The sequence below is a fragment of the Somniosus microcephalus genome, chromosome 1, assembly GCF_052327205.1.
Source record: "Somniosus microcephalus isolate GS21.2 chromosome 1, FLI_Smic_1.0, whole genome shotgun sequence".
In the NCBI taxonomy this organism is placed as follows: domain Eukaryota; kingdom Metazoa; phylum Chordata; class Chondrichthyes; order Squaliformes; family Somniosidae; genus Somniosus; species Somniosus microcephalus.
This window is the reverse complement of record NC_140987.1, coordinates 128,842,249-128,863,195: the sequence shown is the minus strand read 5'-3', so window position 1 is coordinate 128,863,195 and position 20,947 is coordinate 128,842,249. Positions and strand designations below refer to the sequence as shown.

General features: G+C 41.0%; 1 protein-coding gene across 6 annotated transcripts in view; it reads right to left on the bottom strand.

Moving 5' to 3' along the window:
- The window catches only part of LOC147124358 (transducin-like enhancer protein 1), a 128,463-nt gene that overhangs the window by 86,033 nt on the left and 21,483 nt on the right, over window positions 1–20,947 (bottom strand). For 2 of the 6 annotated variants that reach the window (XR_015078118.1, XM_085985543.1), the window contains exons 5-7: window positions 13,435–13,497; window positions 12,059–12,163; window positions 1,617–1,821 (exon numbers count right to left, since the gene is read on the bottom strand). Coding sequence is in view for 5 of the 6 variants with exons in the window: in XM_085985543.1 (XP_085841669.1) it covers window positions 1,617–1,821; window positions 12,059–12,163; window positions 13,435–13,497 (373 nt within the window). In the remaining variant the exon portion in view is untranslated. Of the gene's footprint in view, window positions 1–1,616; window positions 1,822–8,201; window positions 8,285–12,058; window positions 12,164–13,434; window positions 13,498–20,947 lie in introns of those variants that run through there. The other 4 variants (XM_085985553.1, XM_085985562.1, XM_085985570.1 and 1 more) reach the window with 4 other exon arrangements.

Here is a 20,947-nt window from a genome sequence, read left to right as displayed (position 1 = left end):
ATTCTGTCCCTCCACTTTCACAACAGCTTTTTTTTTTAGGGTGAGGGCAGGCATAAGGCGAGGGAGGTAAGGGGACCCAGACTAGTATCCCTCTACCTGCAGTTAGAATGTGCACAAAACTTAAGACTTTCATACATCCTACACAGATGCTTCATTTGTATGATGTCACATTGTTTTGCTGCTGTTAGCGAGAATTATGCTTGCCTATATGTTACACGCGTTTCATACCTTCCATGCAAGAGGCTTAGCAGTGGGTTGGGTCTGAAAGATCGCAAGATTATTATTGGTCCTTGCCATCACTAGGACCTGTGGCCATTTGGGGGACAAGGGCGGGTGCAAACGAGGGAAACTGATCATTTGCAATGCACAACTCCAATCAAAAACTATAAGCATATCACTTAAGGCAAATGTTCTAAACATTACCTAACAAGAAATTTGGATTAAGACACCTGAAATTACTTCAAAATTTGTAAAGATTATGATTAAGGCAAAGGTGCCTCTCTGTCTCACCTGTTCTGAATTTGCAAATTTAATAGTTAAGATAGGGAGCTGGATACAGGGAGGGGGAAGAAAAAGGAGTGGTTGCTAATGCTGACAAATATGCACCAGTGCAATTGGCTCCTTACTCCACTCATCCAAGTCAATACAATTAAAAATGAAGTTGGTGCAACAACTAGTTGTCAGAACAATACATCTACTGAACAAATAGCAAGTGTTGCAGAAAGTAGGGGATGAGTTAAAATCAACTGGCTTAAGATCTATGCATTCCATGAGCAAATATCAATTGGACTAAAGGAGGACAATGAGTAATAGGGCGTAGGAGTAAGCAACATTGTATTATTCCCATCTAAATCATACACCATTAATTCCTGCTGCATTGATTCTCAAAAGTTGTAAACGAAAGGCTTCCCCCAGTCTTTCCCAAGTCAATCCATTTTAATGGAGCAGCTGTGTTGTAATGATGTGATAAAGGGGATTGGTCTCCTTCAAGTATTTCCACTCTACATCACTTCATTGCTAGGGTATCTTATTTACATGTGGACTTGGACCTTTGTCCAGCCGTTGAGTATTTGTTAATGCGTAGCAAGTGCTCAAGAACAATCGGCAGCAAAGAAGCTTGAGATCAATCAACAGACAGTAAACATTACAAATTAATTGCCACGAATGCTGTAGATTGCAATCCCCTTGCCCAATGTAATTACAACATTTGCTGCATTAAAGTGGGATGGCACACTACATTAAGAACCAAGTTCAGAGTGGGGCCCAACACATCATTCTTGCACCTCAAGTTCCCACTTAAGGAAGGATAATGTTTTTTAAATGAGTACAATACTTCTATTTAAAAAGGAGTTATGCTCCATTTTAACATAAGCAGTCAACAAAATAGTAGCATTTGTAATCTGGGTCCTAATACATCACAGAAAACCATAGAAAAATTCTTCAGAACATGACAGGCTCATAATTTAAATCTTGGGTTAAAAGAAAAAACTGATTGTTTGGGCAATTGGTTAAATTTTTTTTTGCATCTTATATCAATTTGAAAACTACAAAAAAAAACTAGCTGTGACAGGACTGAAATTCACAGTGTGTCTAATCAGGCCTTCCTTGCTTCTCACCTCTGTGGTGGTCCGATTCATGGTGCTTCTTATCATCTTTCATAGAAAGGTGGGACTGTCCACCCAAAGCACTTGATAGAGCCAAAAGGCCTGCACTGCTACCAAGTGAGGGGATTGATGGTGGCTGGAGTCCTGAAGGGTGAGGGGTGAGAGGCACTGGAGGTCCATGACCATGAGAGAGATGTTGAGCCTGAAGTTGCTGTTGCTGTCCACATCAAGACCACCATAAGTTTGCCAGCAAAAAAAAAATGAGGAGAGAAGAAAACAAAATGTAGTTATTTCAGTGAGAAGTTCCCCATGCAAAGTTCAGCAACAAATGTAAAGTAAAACTGGCACTCAACCGACACAGCAATTACAAAACATTCCTACTCTTATCTCCTCAGCTAGAATGGATTAACATATTCACATGGTAATGATTGTGTCAAACTTTTGACTTGCAGTCTCTGCTGGATACAGTCACACAGTGCCAGTAATATGCAACCACACAGATTAGATGCAATGTCTGCATAGGGCCTTAGTATATTTTAAAATGGTATATGCTTGATTTGTATGGTTGCCAATTCTGAAATTCAAAATTTCCCATTTGGTCAAAAAGCCCCACTTACACTACAGCTACAAATTCTAGAGCAAGAAGATACAAACCAAGTCTCAATGATTTTATTCTGATTGCACATGTGAATTAAAAACTTCAAACTCTGGATCAGAAATGCATGTTGGTCATTTTTATATTGGTTCAATTTCAATTTGGTTTCTGGGAGATCAGGATCTATGAATTGTCCTCATGTTTATGCTACTAAATCTGGCTCCCTCATCAAGGCAACAGAATCAAACTTAGTAACATAAATGCTGAGAGCTGGCTTACTGACGTTGATCTGCAAAATAATAATATGCAATATAAAAGAGTAGTTTTAAGGTGGAAATTCAGTCAGGAATTTTAAAAAATGTGATTTCCCAAACTCAACTAAGAGGATAAAATGACTGGTTAGCCAATATGTAAATAGTAAAATTGTAACTTGTCTGTGTAACAGTGAGAGGCAACATGGTCTTTTCAGATGCACATCTGATCCAACAGATCAATTTTTGGATGTTGCAAACCAAAATTTATGTTTATGTTTAATGTTTTTAAAAAATGTCAACCTATCACTACCCTCCGAGCAGACAAGATCTAGCTTAGTTCTGAATTTGAATGAACAAACCCTCAGACTCTAGCAGCTTTAAGTAATAAAGCACTTTGGTGGGGAGACTAATGGCCACATGCAAACAATGGATAGCTTTTGATGTAATGAAAGTTAATAGGCAAGTTTAATTCAGATTTGATACCAGGAACTCAGTTAATTATGACTTCTGTGAGCCTTCGCTATACTGTGAATGAAAGTGCTTTAACTGGATTTTACATCCAACGTTTCACCTATGAAGTCATAATGGCTTTAGTCATTAAGTATACAGGTCGTCCCATCCTCTGTCGTCGAATTACAGTATGCAGATGACGCTTGCGTCTGCGCTCACTCGGAGGTCGAACTCCAAACCATCGTCAACACCTTCACCGAAGCGTACGAGAGCATGGGCCTTACACTAAACATCCGTAAGACAAAGGTCCTCTACCAACCTGCCCCCACCACACAGTACTGACCCCCAATTATCAAAATCCATGACAAGGCCTTGGACAGCGTGGACCACTTTCCATAGCTCAGGAGCCTACTGTCAACAAGGGCAGATGTCGACGACAAATTCCCACACTGCCTTCAGTGTGCCAGTGCAGCCTTCGGTCGCCTGAGGAAGAGAGTGTTTGAAGACCAGGACCTCAAACCTGGCACTAAGCTCATGGTCTACAGAGCAGCAGTGATACCCGCCCTGCTGTATGCCTCAGAGACATGGACCATGTACAGCAGGCACCTCAAAGCACTGGAGAGGTACCACCAACGCTGCCTCCGCAAGATCTGCCAATGGATTTGCAGGATAGGCGCACCAACGTCAGTGTTCTTGCTCAGGCCAACATCCCCAGCATCGAAGCTTTGCCCACGCTCAATCAGCTCCAATGGATGGGTCACATCGTCCACATGCCCGATACGAGACTCCCAAAACAAGTGCTCTACTCTGAGCTCCGGCACGGCAAGAGAGCCCCAGGTGGGCAGAGGAAACGCTTCAAGGACACCCTCAAAGCCTCCTTGAAAAAGTGTAACATCCCCACCGACACCTGGGAATCCCTGGCCCAAGACCGCACAAAGTGGAGCAGAAGCATCCGGGAAGGTGCCGAACACCTAGAGTCTCTTCGCCGGGAGCAAGTGGAAGCCAAGCGCAGGCAGCGCACATCAACCCAAGCACCCCACCCACCGTCTGCCCCAGCTGTGACAGAGCTTGTAGGTCCCGCATTGGACTCATCAGTCACCTGCGAACTCATTTTTAATGTGGAAGCAAGTCATCCTCGGTTTCGAGGGACTGCCCAAGAGGAGAAGAGACAGGTATATAATCACAAGGTATCAGAACTGTCTGACTTCCAGTTTCTCTTCACTTCAGTTTTTTCACTTTACCTTAAGATCCCAGTGACTTTGCCATACCTTGCATTCTTCATGATCATTGGGGGAGGGAGAGGGGAGGAAAGAGCATCACAACCTAACAAGCCCCTAACCAACATCAGCAGGCCTAACTGGATAGTCAATTAATAATAGAAAGCCAAGCATTAGTTACCACGACCCCAGGCGAGAATAGATAACTCCGCATAAATCAGGGGCTGATCTTCGCTTCTGTATGACAATAACCACTTGGCTATACTACCAGACAATGAACCTACTTTCATACCATGCAGGGCCCATATTTGCACTGCTAGTTTCCAAAGCACCAGTGTAATGCAGCCAGCTGCAACCCAAATGTAAACCTGCCAGATTTGCCAAGACTAGTAGCCAGGAAAACCCAATTTAAAAAATCTTCCAGCCAGCCAAACCTTATTCCAGGTAGTTTACCTTAAACTTGCAGCTGAGTGCACAAGACCCGAGCAAAGCATGGGTCAGCTTTAGATGTTGATAGCAGCAACTGGGAACAAAACACATTTTCATGACGGGGGGAAATTTAGGCAGGTATAACAAGAACAGTGACATTTCCCCCCCACCCCCAAGGGAAAAATGAGGAAGTTCAATATTCAGGAATGGTTTTACTGCATCAAGCATACAGAAAGCAATGATTATGCAAAAAATATAAATGAAGTATTTTTTGGTTTGCCAAGTTTAAAAACTGATCCTTTAATATTGGAGATCAAAAGTTGTTCGAGATGCAAGTTAACAGACCATGCTGCCTCTATTACTGATGGAGACGTTACAATTCAAAACACATGTACTATCTTCTATATCTCCAGTTGCATAAAACAAGCTAGCTGTTCATATAAACTAGAGGAAGAAAGGGTTAAGAAATGAAAGAGAAAAGGGTAAAAATCATCACGTAGATGACATGCAGTTCAGATCATCACAAATGGAATAAGTACATTGGCCTGGAGTTTCCGATTGATTGCGCAGTTTTTCCTTCCCAGTGCAATTCTAATAGACGTAACCGGTGCAAAAATCACAGAATTTCAAGCACAAATTGTGTTCAGCGCAACTCAAGTTTCTGCGATCTTTTGTGCTAGTTTTAAAAACATTGCACTAGCAGGCTCGGCCCACAAAACTGGCTGTGCTCCCAGGACGAATTAATCAGCATTGGGAGTTTCCACTAATTGCACTCGTTTGCAGGCCTTCAGGAGGCTCCAAAAATTAAGCTGGAACTTTTGGGGGCAAGGACATTAATAGGTATGTTTTGAATGTTTTTTATTTTACTAAGTAACTCACTACTGTACCCCAATCTAACTAGTTTTGTATATTTTGAAAGTCATTTCTAGTCATTTAAAATTGGGTTACTCACAGGTGGTGTATTGACACGAATCTAAAAGGCTTATTTCTTTGTGATAAACCCAATTTCAGCTGTATTAATCAAATTTTACCAAGTTACCACTCTTAAATATATCAAGTAATATGTAGTTAAAGCAAAAAGATTTTATTTTAGAAAAACGCTGCCCGATTGCTTGGGTTCATGGCAGATATTGTGCTCAGCAATATGCAAATGAGTTTGAACAGAAACTCGGGGGGGAATGAGAAGAGAAACACTTTCCAAAACAGACGCAATTTGTGCCAGAATCAGCAAATGTGCCCAAAGTGGAAACTTTTACCCCATTATATGTAGCACAGTACATGTACAGGACACAACACAACAAATGTATCGGAGTTGCGAGATTTTCTCACACTTAGTGCAGCTACACAAAACACTACATAGTGCACGATATTAACACAGCCCATTAATCTAAAAGCATTGATAGAGCACAGAATATGCCGCTAATTATTTTCTACAAGTCTACTTTTTAGAAACCATATATAGAGCAATAAAATTCCAAGTTTAACATGACAATATCTAAATGATTTTATTAAAAATACTCTTAGTAGTGGAACTTCAAACATTACTGCACAGTACAGGTTTGCTAAAGCAAGTTAATATAATTCAGTGTGTCCTATTTGATTGTGAATTTTCGTGATAGGCTACATGCCAGGAAAGAAAAAACTAAGCTTGTCTTGATGTCTGCACTATGGTTGACCAGGCATGCTTATTAGCACTTAATTAAAAGCTGGACACCTGCCATTAGAACCATGTTCATTGCAACCCAAGTAACAAGTTTGTCCTATTACCAATTACTACCACTGCTCACTCCTCAAGTGTTATGTCCGATTTCTTTGAAAGAAGCGGTGATGCATGTATAGGCAGCTGAACTGACAGCAATTAACAACAGACTTTATAAAAATAGCTAAAATGTGGACACACAACCCTTCAGCACTAGAACTCAAGAAGCAGAACAGAACTTCACATCGTGAACAGTTAAGTGCATTAGCCTAATTTGTCTCCCCAATTGAATTGTAGATAATAGGATTAATTCTGTGCAACCAGCATTCAGGTTTCTAGAGATGCAGAATTAAATAATGGTTCACACTACTCAGATTTCAAATATCCAAGACAGCTGGCAAGTCTCTGAACTACCAAGCAAACATTACAAAAATAAGGCAACTTGAACTTCCTACCACAGTCTGCTCAAAGCAACTGATTGAATAGTCTTTTTTTACCCGAAACATTTGTTATGTTTATATGTGGAAACACTTTTGGAAGTGGTTTTGCAATACCAACTCAGGTCATGGGTAGAAATGGCAATTCATAGCTACTTTTATATTGCACTCTTACAAGTCATCAGATGCCAAGATGCAGATCTTACAAAGCTGATGGCAACCCCAGAGTAAGTTTGATGGAATTCTTCTTAAAGTCAGCCATTGGAAGGAATAGTTTTTTTTTTTTTTTAAACTTAATGTACGCAACTAACAAAACATTATAGATTTCTACATCACGGAACTTAGCATTTTTAAATATTTATTTTCCGAACGGGTGCAGTCAGTAGCTCGTCTCTGCTCATCTGGCTGCTGCAATCGTGACCTCCGAGTTTTCACTCGGACTCTGCTCCAAAAAAAAATTAGCACTAACAGAAACTTAGATTATTGCATTGTGTGTGGTGGGTTAGTACTTGGACTAGGTTTTAGTTATTAGTTCTTAGGACATGGGTGACACTGGAAAGACCCATCCTTGGTTGCCCTGAAGGCATCGAGTCACGACCAGGTCGGAGTGGCAAATTTCCTTTCCCGAAGGACATTCATTGGTGAACCACTTGAGCTTTTACAACAATTCAACATCTTTCATGGCCATTTTCTGGTACTAGCCCACAATTTACCAGATATATTAAATTCAATTTCACAATTTGCAAGGTGGAATTTGAATTTATGAGCTCTGGGTTGCTAGTCCAGGACCAAAGACGCTAGGTTACCATACCTGTACGGTATCCAATTGAATCTGGTTATTAGATTTAATCAAAGTCTTCCTTTATCTTTTAAATTATCATGTGATTAAGGCTGCATCACTGAGCAAGCACACAGATTGGAAATGGGGCAGGGATGGAAAACTGAGAAACTGGAAGCAAACCGGCACCAGCAGATGGTGGCCAGCAGGATCAGGATCATTAGGGATTCAGTTTGAATATAAAATATTTTTTTGAAGAAAATAAACCTGTCCATACTCACTGTAGAAAAGGGAGGCAAAACAAACTATTAGTGTTACTTTGCATTTGTGCGAGTGAGCCAAAAAACATAAAAGATGCAAGCAAAGTTTTTCAGAAACATGTTACGTGACTGGCACCAGAAAAACCTGTTCAGTTAGTTTTAAACTGCAAGATTTTCAAGCTTTGCTGCCATCATGAGCAGCATTTCAAACTGGGACTTTCTTGTGAGATTCACATTAGCAGCCTATTAGTTGGCAATAAAGTACAACAAATCCTTCAGGTAGCTAGCATTCCATCCGCTCATAGTATAAAGTTCCAAAGTTGGAAATGGGAAAAACTCATCACCCTTGTCATGTCAAAAACAACAAATTGAAACATGATTAGAACAGAACATACTGCATCTCTACTTCTGAGGCTAACCACCACGAAAGATCTCGCAGCTAGTGAATCTGTTCAGGGTAGTATTTATAGTAACTCACCATTGGACATCATCTATCCTCTAACACACTGCAAGTAGTCTAGTTGGTACCCTAGTAAGAGTTCACAAGCTCGTTTACGATCATTCATCCTGCATTGAACAGTCCAGAAACAAAATAAAGCAGATCTACAATCTATCAAATGTCAGTTTCTCTTTCTCCTTCCTCTTTGCTTCACTGCCACCCCCCGCCCCCAAAAAAGCATTATGCATTGCTGGGTGGGCATTTACAAAGCCGCAAGTCTGTTTGAATATAACCTTTCAAGCAGAACTGCAGTTCTTACCACAACTATTTGGCTTTGTCCGTCTTATTGTATGTCCTCATTCTAGTTATTTATAGAGCATCATATGATTGACCGATTACTCTGAGGAATAAACCCTCAAGAGGTTAACTGAAGCCCATCACAATACAGATAGCAAGGTGAAAAAACAACTGGGGGGGGGGGGGGGGGGGGTTTTAAGAGAAACAGGGGAATATACACCAACATCTATTCATTGTGTCAAATCCAATCATGTGATGGTAAAAACACAATATTCTGAAACTCAATTGTCTTAGTATTTCAAAGTATAGCACCACCATGCCTGTGCACAATTCCATTATTGTGGAAATCAGTTCTGAGGAGGTTAACTCTAAATCACTAAGCCACATTTCCATGTCTCTTCTATCTGCTTTCATGAAGAACAAGATACCTAATTTTACATTACAATGCTACACATTGCTAATTAAATTTTAAAACTTTTTATGGATTTGTATGCAGTGGGAAAAAAAATTAACACATCGTATGGGTTGCTAATCAAGCAGATATATTAGCAGCAGTCGACAAATGAGCATGTAGTCTGATAGAAGAGACAAATAGAACCAGTCTAAAAGGAAGCACAATTTAGGAACTTAGATTCCCTGCTAATCTAGAAAGAATTTTGGTCTTTTTAAAAAAAAAAAGAACTTTACCAGGACTTTTGCTTCATCTAGTCTAATTATCAGTGTTTTTAGTGCATGACCCCCATTGTCCTTTACACTAGGTCATGTCCCTTCACGATGCAGGCAGCTGCCATGAAATGGGTCAGCATTTATTCGCAGTGCAGCTGCTGATAGTACGAATAGATAGACTTCTGTTGTCTGCTTCCCCTTGGGAGACAGGTTGACACATTGCATGTTCAACGGTGGAGCAAAGGTCCCCTGATTTGTCAGCCCAATTTTATGCTATTCCGGTTTGTCAGGATGCACCAGTCTCTTTCAAGCAAAAATGATGCATGTGTCAGAGCATGAAACCAATTGTACTACACAGGATAATTATTAAAATGGCCACTTGATCTGTGAAAGGAGAGACAGAGCGACAGAGCTACAGAGATGTCTAGAACAAAAAAAGTGGAACAGTATTTATAAAGCTACAGTATCTAGTTAGGGGACAATATTAGGTATTTTTTGGAAGTCATATTGATAATCAAGTTTAAGATATTTTACAGTTTTCTGAATTAAGACCAATCATTTGTCCAGAAATGGCAGTGGATATTTGAGGTGTTTGGACAGAGTTGGATTTTCCAAATTAGGCACGACACTAAAATGGTTAGATTACCAAGTACATTTTTTTAAACTATAAAACAATTGCTAATTTATCCAATTTTGAAGTTGCCAATCCTTTCACGAGTGTTAATTATTAATATTTGAACTTGGAGGGATACAGATTTACAGAATATTTTTCTTTTAAATCAGGGGTTTACATCTTATCACTTGTAGAATTTTCAAAGCATCAGGATGTCTTTTTTACATTAAAGCCCAAATAAATGCAAGTTGTTGGAGTAGAAACCAGGAACGACTCAGGAAAAAAGCTTGTTTTGTTTTAAGCAGCAGGGGCACTAAACGGACCTAGGTTGCCACTCCTGATCATTACCTAGCAATTCCTTTTGGAACTACACGTCGACTGATACTTGCTCATTTTCTACACCCAAACAAAGAAATGACTAATAAGTAACTACAGAATTGGACCCTAAAAAGCAAGTGTGTTCAGGAGAGGAGGAATGGTTGAGAGGAGAGAAATTGCCAGAAAAAGGGGGGGGGGGGTGTGAAGTGCCACTGACAATAGATATCCTGCCTGTTCAGGCAGGAGCTAGCACAGGAGCTTAATAAAGTATGTAGGCAGTTACGCCCTTTTGTTTCCGAAGCTCACCATGGAGCATCCAATGATTTAATTAACGTACAAAGACACAATCTGGTGTAGTTCTAATCCATTAACAGCCAAGTTTTGATTCCCTTTCTGTGCAAAGTTAGCAAATTTCAGGCAGAGCTGCAGCTGGATCCTACAACTGCAATCAGCACCTTAGGTGAAAGGAGGAGGAGGAGCAGGGTCTTTGCTCTCTCATGATCCCTGGATCACGATATTCCTGAAGAGCATGTAATGTTGATATCTAATAAAAATAGCATCAAGATCAGCAGAATTACCCTCCATGGTAAAATAGACCGTCTAAGTTGTATATAAAGAAATTGCCACTTGGGCAATATCCCAAAGGGCTGCCAGCACATACAGAACCGTTATAACACCACAAAACAACAGTGAAGTGAGTACACTTTAAAAGCAAGTCATTGGTTATGAATCATGAGGATGTAAAAAGTGCTAGATAAATGAAAGTTCTTTCTTATTACAGAGTCTGTGCCTTCAGAAGAGGGGATAAAACCAGTTTGGAGCAATTGTGGGATAACCAAGCATAGAGGTTTGCAGCTCTAATAAAATATGAGACCAAATTAGATTAAATGGAGGAGGAGGTGGTGATGAGAAGAGGGGAGAAAAGGAGCTTGGGAGAGGAAAGAGAAGGGTTAGAATGTAGGGGGAGACAGAAAGGAAATGAATGAGAATGTGTGTGGAGATGTACCTTTATGCAAGGCTTAATAATCACACGTAAAACTGCGTGAAAAATGTATTCTTAAAATGTCACTGACGCTGTTTTGAGACAAAAATCTAAGAAAAATGAAGGTCACCCTACCAGTTTATTTCACCTAATTGACTGCCAATAGTTTACCAAAGGCAAATTGACTGTAGATCTGCAATTGAGAAACTGATGAAAGAAAAGTTTTCAAGCTGTGTCCAATTCTTTTATCAGCACTAATCCACAGCTTTTATTTTTCAATCTCCAGTTGGGATGTAATTTTGAGCACAGATGGATTAACTGGTCTCTTTGTCTAAAGACGTCACTGGTCTTTGCCAGTGTTAATCCTTACAGCGGCATGTCTAATTATCATTACAAAGTGTCTCAGAACTATAAAAATCAGCAGGGCATCTTCACACGAGCAATTAACATAAATTGATAAATGAGTAATTTGAATTTGCCAAATCCTCTCATGTACGAATAAAATTAAGAGAGGACAAACTCTACGACAGTGGATTGTTTCAGCAAGACAGAAAACATCAAGATTTTGAACACTCATTTCTGATTGCTAACATATTGTTAAAGAGGGAAGGGGGTAAACAGCAGAAGCACCAGCACTCACTTGACTCAATAGTATACGTGGCTCATTTAACGAAAATGGTGTGTGACTGACAATCTGGAGACAATGCTGCAGTCATACAATGCTGCAGTCATCATAAGAATACAGTAGAGATGCAAAAAAATGACCTGGACAACAAGAATATTGTCTGGCTAAATTTGACAGGCCATTAGGAAATACACATGCTGAAGTTCAGTCACAGATTTCCATACACCTTTCTATATTTAGATGGCATCTAGGAGAAAATTCTGTTATGTACTGAGTCTGAACACTAAGGATTGAAGATCTAAAATTGTTCTGAAGTACATAAAGCATAGTACCCTAAAGCACCAACAATCAAAAATATACAACTAAAAGTAAGTGAATAAGATGGGTATACACACTGTAAGAGGCAGACTGGGAAGCCCACGTACCCCGATGATGCCGTTCAACTCTGCCATAGTCACTTGCTTTGCACGTTCCACAGCCTGTGCCACCTGTTGTTGATGCTCGTTCACAGAAATAAGATTCTTGTGTTAAATCACTAATCTTCATAACTAAATCCTACTGCATTTAAAAAACTGAAATATGAAGTTTGCTTCATTTATCATTGTACTGCAGGTGGACCAAAGTCAAAATGTGTAGATCAAAACATTTACAAGAAACAAAATTCAAGGTTATGCAGTGCCGCACATGAAAAGCACCAGTATGCAGTACCATGGCAGTGGCAAGAAAAAGGACCTCACCAAAATGCCCATTCTGTCTGCGTGAGCCTCAACAATAAGTGTAAGCAGGCATCCTAACTGAACCAGATCATGCCCTCATTTAAAATGACCACACCTACTTCCAGCAGGAGTCACTGGATAGTGATCCGCAGCAAAACCCTCAGTCTCTTTCTCGCCACTTCCCACCAAACACCCCATCAAAATCAAATCAAATCAACTTTTATTGTCATTGTTAGTGCACAAGTGCCGTACAACGAAATGTAGGCTTGCGGCTCCCGAGAGTGTACATTTAGATTAAGACATTTAAACATTCAACATACATTTGGCTTGTAATACATTAACATAAACATAACCATAATAAAGTGCATTGGCAGATGTGCAGGCTTTAGAGTTTATTTGTGGAGTTCAGTAGGATCACTGAGCCCAAGAGCATGGAGGGCTATTGTAGCACTGTGCCACTACCCTGGTTGAGATCAAGTAATTTAACACAGACCAGGAATCAAAGCTGGGATCTTCCTGGTCTGTATACTCAGTGCCACACCAGGAGAATGCACTTACAAACTTAGTCACCCACATGTGGGGTGGGGGTGTGGGCGGAAGAGTAAAGGAATAGGAGGAGGGAAAGTCAGACAGTTTAGAATTTATGTTGCAGTCTGACAATTCATGGGAAAACAAAAAGTTTTTGACAACAGTTCTTTATGGGGCATGGACAAGGATCCGAGAAAAACTATCATATTTCCTTGCAAAAGTGTTTATAAACCAAAAAAAACATGTGAAATATAGTATTTGGACAGCTATGGGGAAAACACAATTAAAACCAAGACAAGCACTGAGAATACCTAAAATCTGCTGCAGCATACTCAGTTTTCTGCTGTGGATTAGGGTGTGCACTAAAGTACTCGCCTCTTGTTATATTAAAACTAAGTAGTTTAAACACCCTGCCGCAAAACAGTAACAGGTATTCACAACATTCATCAGTGATGATAACCATCTAATTTACAAACACAGAACATAATTGCACTTCAACAGCTGAACAGTCCAATGAGTTCACTTACTTCCTGAGACAGAAAGGGAATCACTTGTGCACAAATCGTATTCAGCCTTTTCGCTATTTCTGTCTGGATAAGAAGACGACAATTGATTAGTGGCAAAATAAATCTCAGCATTCAGTGAATAAAGAATTATATGTTACAACATAGTGAAGTGTGAAATATGCGAGAAAAACTCAGGCTCTCTGGTCAATGCCAACAAAAATTTAACCGAACTGGACAGAAGTTCTCTTTGACTTTGTTTTTGGTTCAAAATTCAAAAGTCATTCAGTGCTCTTTGAAAATGTAGAATTGCACGATCACCACATGGTGCTAGTTTCAGTATTTTCAAGATGTAATATTTTCTAGAAATGCTGCATTAGTGGTTTAGTTAATCATTCTTAAAATGGAACATTGCAACCAGAACTGGACACAGTTCTCAAGGTGTAGTCTGACCAGAATACTATACAGTTTGATCATTACTTCCTTGGACTAAGTTTCTGTTTTGGCTACATAGGTCAACATTCCATTGGCTTTGTTGGTTGGGCATCTTTAACATCAAGTCTACCAAGACTTTTGTTTTTTTTTTCCTCCCAACTTCTTCCTTAGCAATTCAACACCATTCATGGAGTATGCATGTTGCCTGTTTTTTCTTTCTGTGTACAGTACTTTCTGCTATTGTTCTGTCGACATACATATTTTGCCCAACTCATTCTGTAGTCTGAGCTGCCTCCTTATGATTTCACTCTCCCTCCCTAGTGTGGTGTCATCTGCAAATCTGATTAATCTGTATTGAGTTTCTGAATCCAAGTTAATGACATAAACCCAAAACTGCAGTACCAACACAGAGGGCTGGGATACCCCACTCAGAACTTCACCCCGCACCCCCACTTAGCTCCTTTAATCCCACAGCACTGACTTTAAATGTGTAGTATTGTAGCTATCTGGCAAGTTTCTCAATTGGAAAGAAAGAAAAAATAGTGCTTTTTATGACCTTTTAAGTCCTCGAGGGGCAGACCGGGGCCTTAGTTTAACATCTCATCCGACAGTGCAGCTGCATTGAAGTATCAGCCAAGATTATGCACTCAAGTCTCTGGAGCAGGGCTCAAACACAAAACCGACCGACTCAGAAGTTGAGTGCTATTGACTTGAGCCACTGCTGGTTTTAATTAAAACACAATGCAAGCCCCGATTCTACATATTTTTGCATTTGAACGTTATCTGGCAAGAAAAACTTTAAGTGTTGGGAATCAAACAAAACACGAAAATACACAGAAACAACGGGTTAATGTTTTGGATAAAATCCCTCATCAGAACCCACTTCCATCAAAGGGTTATACCCGAAATGTTAACCATTCTTTTCTCTTTAGATAGATACAGATTAGCCTAATGTGTATTTCTAGCACTTTCAATTTTTGTTCAACCATCATAGAACACTCATTGAAAATTAACTTCACGCCTAACCCACATTAACAGATAGTTTAAAGCAGAAACAAAAATTAGTTATGCCAAGTACAAGCAGTAGCTTCATAGTCCTACTCATACCTCTAATGTAGGGCGAGATCAGTTTTCTTTTAAATTTAAACCGCGATGTCACTTGACTTTGGGCCATAATATCAGTCACCAGCCAGAGTTATTGAAACAAAAGTGGTTTATGAAAAAAAAAGTTACTGACTTGACATCAGTAGTATAACTTCTAATTTGGCACAAGTAGGATACAAGGCTGATGTTTGATTATTGATCAGTACCCAGTTGATGATCTTGGTTGTGGAAGTGGTAGAGGCAGTACAAATTGCTTCAGAGATTCTGGACTGGGAGAGAGAAAAGGTAGAGTTCCTACTCCTAATCAATATCCAGTGATGCCTGATGGAAGTGTACAGATGTCAGGCGAGGACAGAAATCAGGTTTAACGGAGATGTCATTCCTACGGTGAAGTAACCTACCACCCACTATCTGAGCACTCGTAAAAATACTGGCCACTTGAACAAAGTACTAGTACCAACAGAACTGTTTCCCCAAGAGCAGTTGCTGTATTCAGAAGAGGTCAGAAAGCAGAGAGGAAAAATGTTTTAATGAACGTCCTTGAACGAGCCAAACATAATGGCTTGGGTTTTGCGGTAAAGTAATGGCATTCGCTGCTGAGCTCGAAGAAAGCTGCCCACAAAAAGATCTAGCAAGGACTGTGGCATTCATTTGAATCGAATGCCAAGTCTATGGGATCACCAGCGTCCAACAACATCGATGTCATCAAGCAGCCAACCACATTGAAGAATTCTAAGACAGCAAACCAGGAAGTAAAATGCACTGATTTTCCTTCACTTTTTAATCAATTTACAGAGCTCAAAATAAAGATTGGGACATACACATGGGATTAAAAAGGTAGAAGCGGAAATATCAAACAAACTTTTTTTAAAAAGTTAGATTAAAATGGAGAAATTAGGGCAGATCGCCAAAAGCTTGGTCAAAGAGTTAGGCTTTAAGGAGCATCTTAAAAGGAGGAAAGAGGGGTAGAAAGGCGGAGAGGTTTAAGGAGGGAATTCCAGAGCTTAGGGCCAAGGCAGCTGAAGGCACGGCCACCAATAGTTGAACGATTAAAATCAGGGATGCGCAAGAGGCCAGAATTAGAGGAGTGCAGATATCTCCGGGGGTTGTGGGGCTGGAGGAGATTACAGAGATAGGGAGGGGAGAGGCCATGGAGGGATTTGAAAACAAGGATGAGAATTTTAAAAAAAAAAGTGTTGCTTAACCGGAAGCCAATGTAGGTCAGCAAGCACAGGGGTGATGGGTGAATAGCACTTGGTGCAAGTTAGGACATGGGCAGCAGTGTTTTAGATGACCTCAAGTTTACGTGGGCAGCCAGCCAGGAGTACATAGGAATAATCAAGTCAAGAGGTAACAAGACATGGATGAGGGTTTCAGTAGCAGATGAGTTGAGGCAGGCGCAGAGATGGGCGAGGTTATGGAGGTGGAAATAGGTGGTCTTAGTTATGGCGCGGATGTGGTCAGTAGCTTATTTCAGGGTCAAATATGACACCAAGGTTGCGAAGTGTCTGGTTCAGCCTCAGACAGATGCTAGGGAGAGGGATGGAGTCGGTGACTAGGGAACGGGGTTTATGGTGGGGACCGAAGACAATGGCTACAACTGACACGATGGGAGTAGCGAGGCCACAAGAGATGGCAAGATCAAGGGGGTGGCCGTGAATATTGGTTGGGGAGTTTACATGCTGGGAGAGATTAAGGGAGGATAGGAGGATAGTGAACTCAGAGGAGAGAGAGCGCATGCTGAATGCAGATGGAAGTTGAAATCACCGAGGAGAAGTCGCTCGGTGCAGAGGCTGAGGGAGGAAAGCAGTGAAAATATCTCGGTGATAAAATTTTTATGGTACTTGGGTGGGCGGTAGAGAATGAGAATTTAAAATGAGAGGCGTGAGGTGTGGAACAAGGCAAGATGCTCAAAGAAGGAGAATGTGGCAGGTGTAGGGGGGACACACCGAGGTGTGATTTGGTGACGAGAGCCACACTGCCACCACGGCGGTCTGAGCGGGGCATGTGCTGGAAGGTATAGCCAGGTGGGGAAGCTTCATTTAGGGGAAGGTGTCATCATCCCTCAGCCAGGTTGTCAGGGCCATGATGTCGATGCAATCATCCACAATAAGCTCATGGATGGCAAGGGCCTTGTTCACAAGTGAACGGACATTCTGGAGGGAGATGTGGAGGAGGGTCGATGATGGCTGATACACTGCCAGAGTCCACAGGATGAGCACTGGGGAGGGGGGCGGAAACAGGGAGGAGATTGGCAAGGGGTTGCTGTTCATGAGGAGGCAGCGATGAGTGCCTCGATGGGCCCTTCGGAGGATGCCAAGAGAGGCAGAGGGAAGCTGTAGGCTTATCTAAGAGGGAGTCAAGCCTGGGACGGCAGCAGGAGAGTAGGAAGGTCGAAGAGTAATGAAGGGTTGGGGTAGGGATTTGGGAGGGCAAAGTACCAGAGAGAGGAGAGATGAAAGGAGGCATGATGACAGGAGAGCGGTCAAGAGGGGATAGAGAAAAGAAAAAAAGGGGGCAAAATAAATGGAAATAGAAGAGATCAGTTCAGGTCCGGAGCAGCAGCCAAAATGCGCACGTAAATGGACACAGGGAAAACTCAAATTACATAGGCCTGGTTAGATAGCAATTTTTGGGATACATATTTCCTGGTAGTAACAAGGAATAGGTAGGGAGTCCAGTGTTAAAGTCAGAGGTCCCTTGGAAGGATAAAGTTGACGTAGGTAGGGTGGAGTATTGACGAACTGTTGTCCAAGTTCAGAGACAGGTGTAGTGGGAGAGTGAAATCCAGAAGTTATTGAAGGGTAGAGAGTTGGAGGATGGGGTAACCGAGAGATGTGCAGAAAGATGGTGAAGTTGAAGCAAAGCTGGAGGTCACTGTAGATCAGAAGCGACGGAGAAACGTAACCCACAAGCCAGCAAAGCTGAAAAACCGTAGAGCGACTCTCCCAGTTCAGCAGAGAAACAGCAGCAGCTTGGGTGGTTGGGGGGGGGGGGGGGGGGGTGCAGGCAAAGTTACTTTCAAAATTTTCAGCAGCAGAATCAGTGACAGCAGATGAGTCTTACGGTGTAATCCAATGCAAGAGCGTAGTCTCGATGTCCAGGAATTCGGAAACCAAATTTAAGAGCAGCTCAACAGAAACAGTGCAGACATAGGGATGGGGGAATGGGTAATGGCAGTTTAACATAGCAGTTAACTTGTAGAGAGCGAGAGCAAGAAGATTCCCATGGATATAGGTGAAGCAATGAGGAGCTCCTTATGGAACAGCCAACCTAGCAGCAGCCATCTTGCACCAGAACAGTTGTTCAGCAGTAATTATGGCTCCGTACGCCATTGAAAACCCAGTTACACCTCTTTCAACAAGGACTTCTGGATTTCAGTGTTTAACTGCACATGTGCGTACTCCAGAAGTTGCGGTCAGATTCAGTTGTAAAGACGGTGACCGCTAACAGTTTCGCTGTCATTACACCTGCAAATTCCGGGCCAATTAATTAAATTTTTTTTTTTTTTTTTTTATAAAAGGCATGCACTTGCACTTATATAGCACTTCTCACATCCTCAAGACATCCCGAAAGTGCTCACAGCCAATGAATTACTTTTAAAGTGCAGTCATCATGGTTATGTAGGGAAGCACAGCAGCCAATTTGTGCACAAGGTCTCACAATCAGATAAATAGTGGAATTGCAAGCGGGGTAAAATTTGGCCAGGATACTGGAGAATACTTGCTTTATATTTTATGATCATCACATGTTAAGTCATGCTTACATGTATATTTAAATGGGAGACAATTTTGTGATGAATACAACGATTGTAAGTTTGGCAAATGAAAAAAATAATGTAGCAGAATCCAAGTTAAGATGATCACTTGTGATGGGTGAACAGATTACTGTAACAGATTTGTGGTTAGATACTGTGCAAGTATGCTGCTAAAATCTTATGAAGTTTCACAATGCTCTTTAATGTCAAACTATTTAGGAACATAGAAGATATTCTCATAGCAACTTCTATTTGTGTAAAGTACATGCTTCTCAAAAATGATTACTGCTTTAGCCTCAATATCCTGGTCATAAAGCTTCAGCCAAACATTGTTATGTATTGTGTGTTCTATTGTGTGTTCTCCTCCCACCTGTGGTGGCGCTGTCACAGGAGATAAATGGTTGGGTGTTCTCGGTTAAGTTTAGCTCTCTTTGTTCGGAACTTGCCAGAACTTCCTTTCCTTCCAATAAAGCACTTCATGTTTGAATCTCTGAGTTCGGAGTCCTAAATTGTGTCTAGGTAGAAAGGTACCGACACAACAAACATCACATTAAATGTACAAAATTAGCCATAACCTCATTTAAACCCAGTAGTGATGTCTAGAGATTTATCTGCTTTAGGGGATACAATGGAGAGACAGAGGGTGCGGGGAAGGAGATACAGCTCATGCACATCAAGGAAAAGTAGAAGTTGGTCAAACTAGCCCATGATATCCTAAATTTAGTGTTGCCTAAAAAGGCAACTTCTGTCAAGTTACCAGAGATGACATTTTCTCAAAGGCATTAAAATAAGTCTGCCAATTTTCTGATCGTTCGTTACCTTAAAATCTATTAAAGCTATTTTTGGTTCTTACTGCTCCTACATGAAAAAGGAAAAAAATCTCGAGATCTCAAAGTGCTTTACAACCAATTAATTAGTTTTGAAGCAGTCATGTAGGGAAACTCAGCTAGTTTGCAAACAGCAAGGTCCACAGACAGCAAAATGAAAAATGACCAGCTAATCTGTTTGAGGTACAATAGCAAAATACTGCGGATGCTGGAAATCTGAAATAACAGAAAATGCTGGAAGCACTCAGCAGGCCAGGCAGCATCCATGGAGAGAGAAATAGAGTTAACGTTTCAGGTCTGTGACCCTTCATCAGAAGCCTCCGGAGTGCTTCCAGCAATCTGTTTGGGGTGTTGTTTGAATGATAAAAGGTTGGTGAAGATAACAAGAAAATTCCTGCTTCTCTTCAAATAGTGCCATGGGATCTTTTTAATGTTCATCCAACACAATGTACTGTTTAATGCCAGCACTTCTGACAATGCAGCACTCCCTCAGTACTACACTCAAGTTTCAGCCTAGATTATGTGCTCAAGTCCTTGAGTGGAGCTTGAACCCACAACCTTCAGACTCAAGCGAGAGTGCTAGCAATGAGTAGTGCTAGCATTGAGTAAAGTTGATAACGATAGGAATGAATAGTCTGTTTCACTGTCAATACAGCTCCTAGTTCACACACAATGACTGTGGTAATGCCATTAGGTTCTTGCCTGCTCCCTCCATCACCTACAAACTCTCACTTCAACTCAGAAGTTCAATGGACAGGGCAACATAATCCATTTACACAATTAATGACCCAAATCAAAGGCTAACTTTTAAAATAGAAGATAGATTTGTACTATACACTATACGGTGTAAACCAAGAGCTCAAATCATTATCTTCCCCATTCCCCAAATGCTTCATACTTCAATATCTTGATGTCATTTTAAGATGCATTTGCATTCTATGTAAACCATTGCTCCTCAGATCTTGGATTCAACACTACATCTATGTGATCACTACAAACGGATTCTACTCTACTGGAAACAGATCAGGATTAAAAAACGATCTATCAAGAGGAAATTTAGTAATCTCTGAGAATCTGCTCCATAGCCCCATGACCTCCACACCACCCCCCGCCAATTTGGTCACAGGATGTGGGCAACACTGGCAAGACTGCAATTAATGCACATTCTTAGCTGCTCCAAGGGCCTCAAGAGTCAACCATGTAGTGAGGGACTGGAATCACATGTAGGCCAAAACCAGGATGGCACATCTATTCCCGGTAAGACATTAGTGAATCAGTAATCCAGCACCTTTCATGGCCATTTTTCTAGTGCCAGCTCACAAATGTGGACAGACCGACATCTATCTGATAATGTGGAAAATTGCCTTGGCATGTACTGTCCACAAAGATCAGACCAAATGCAAACCAGCCAATT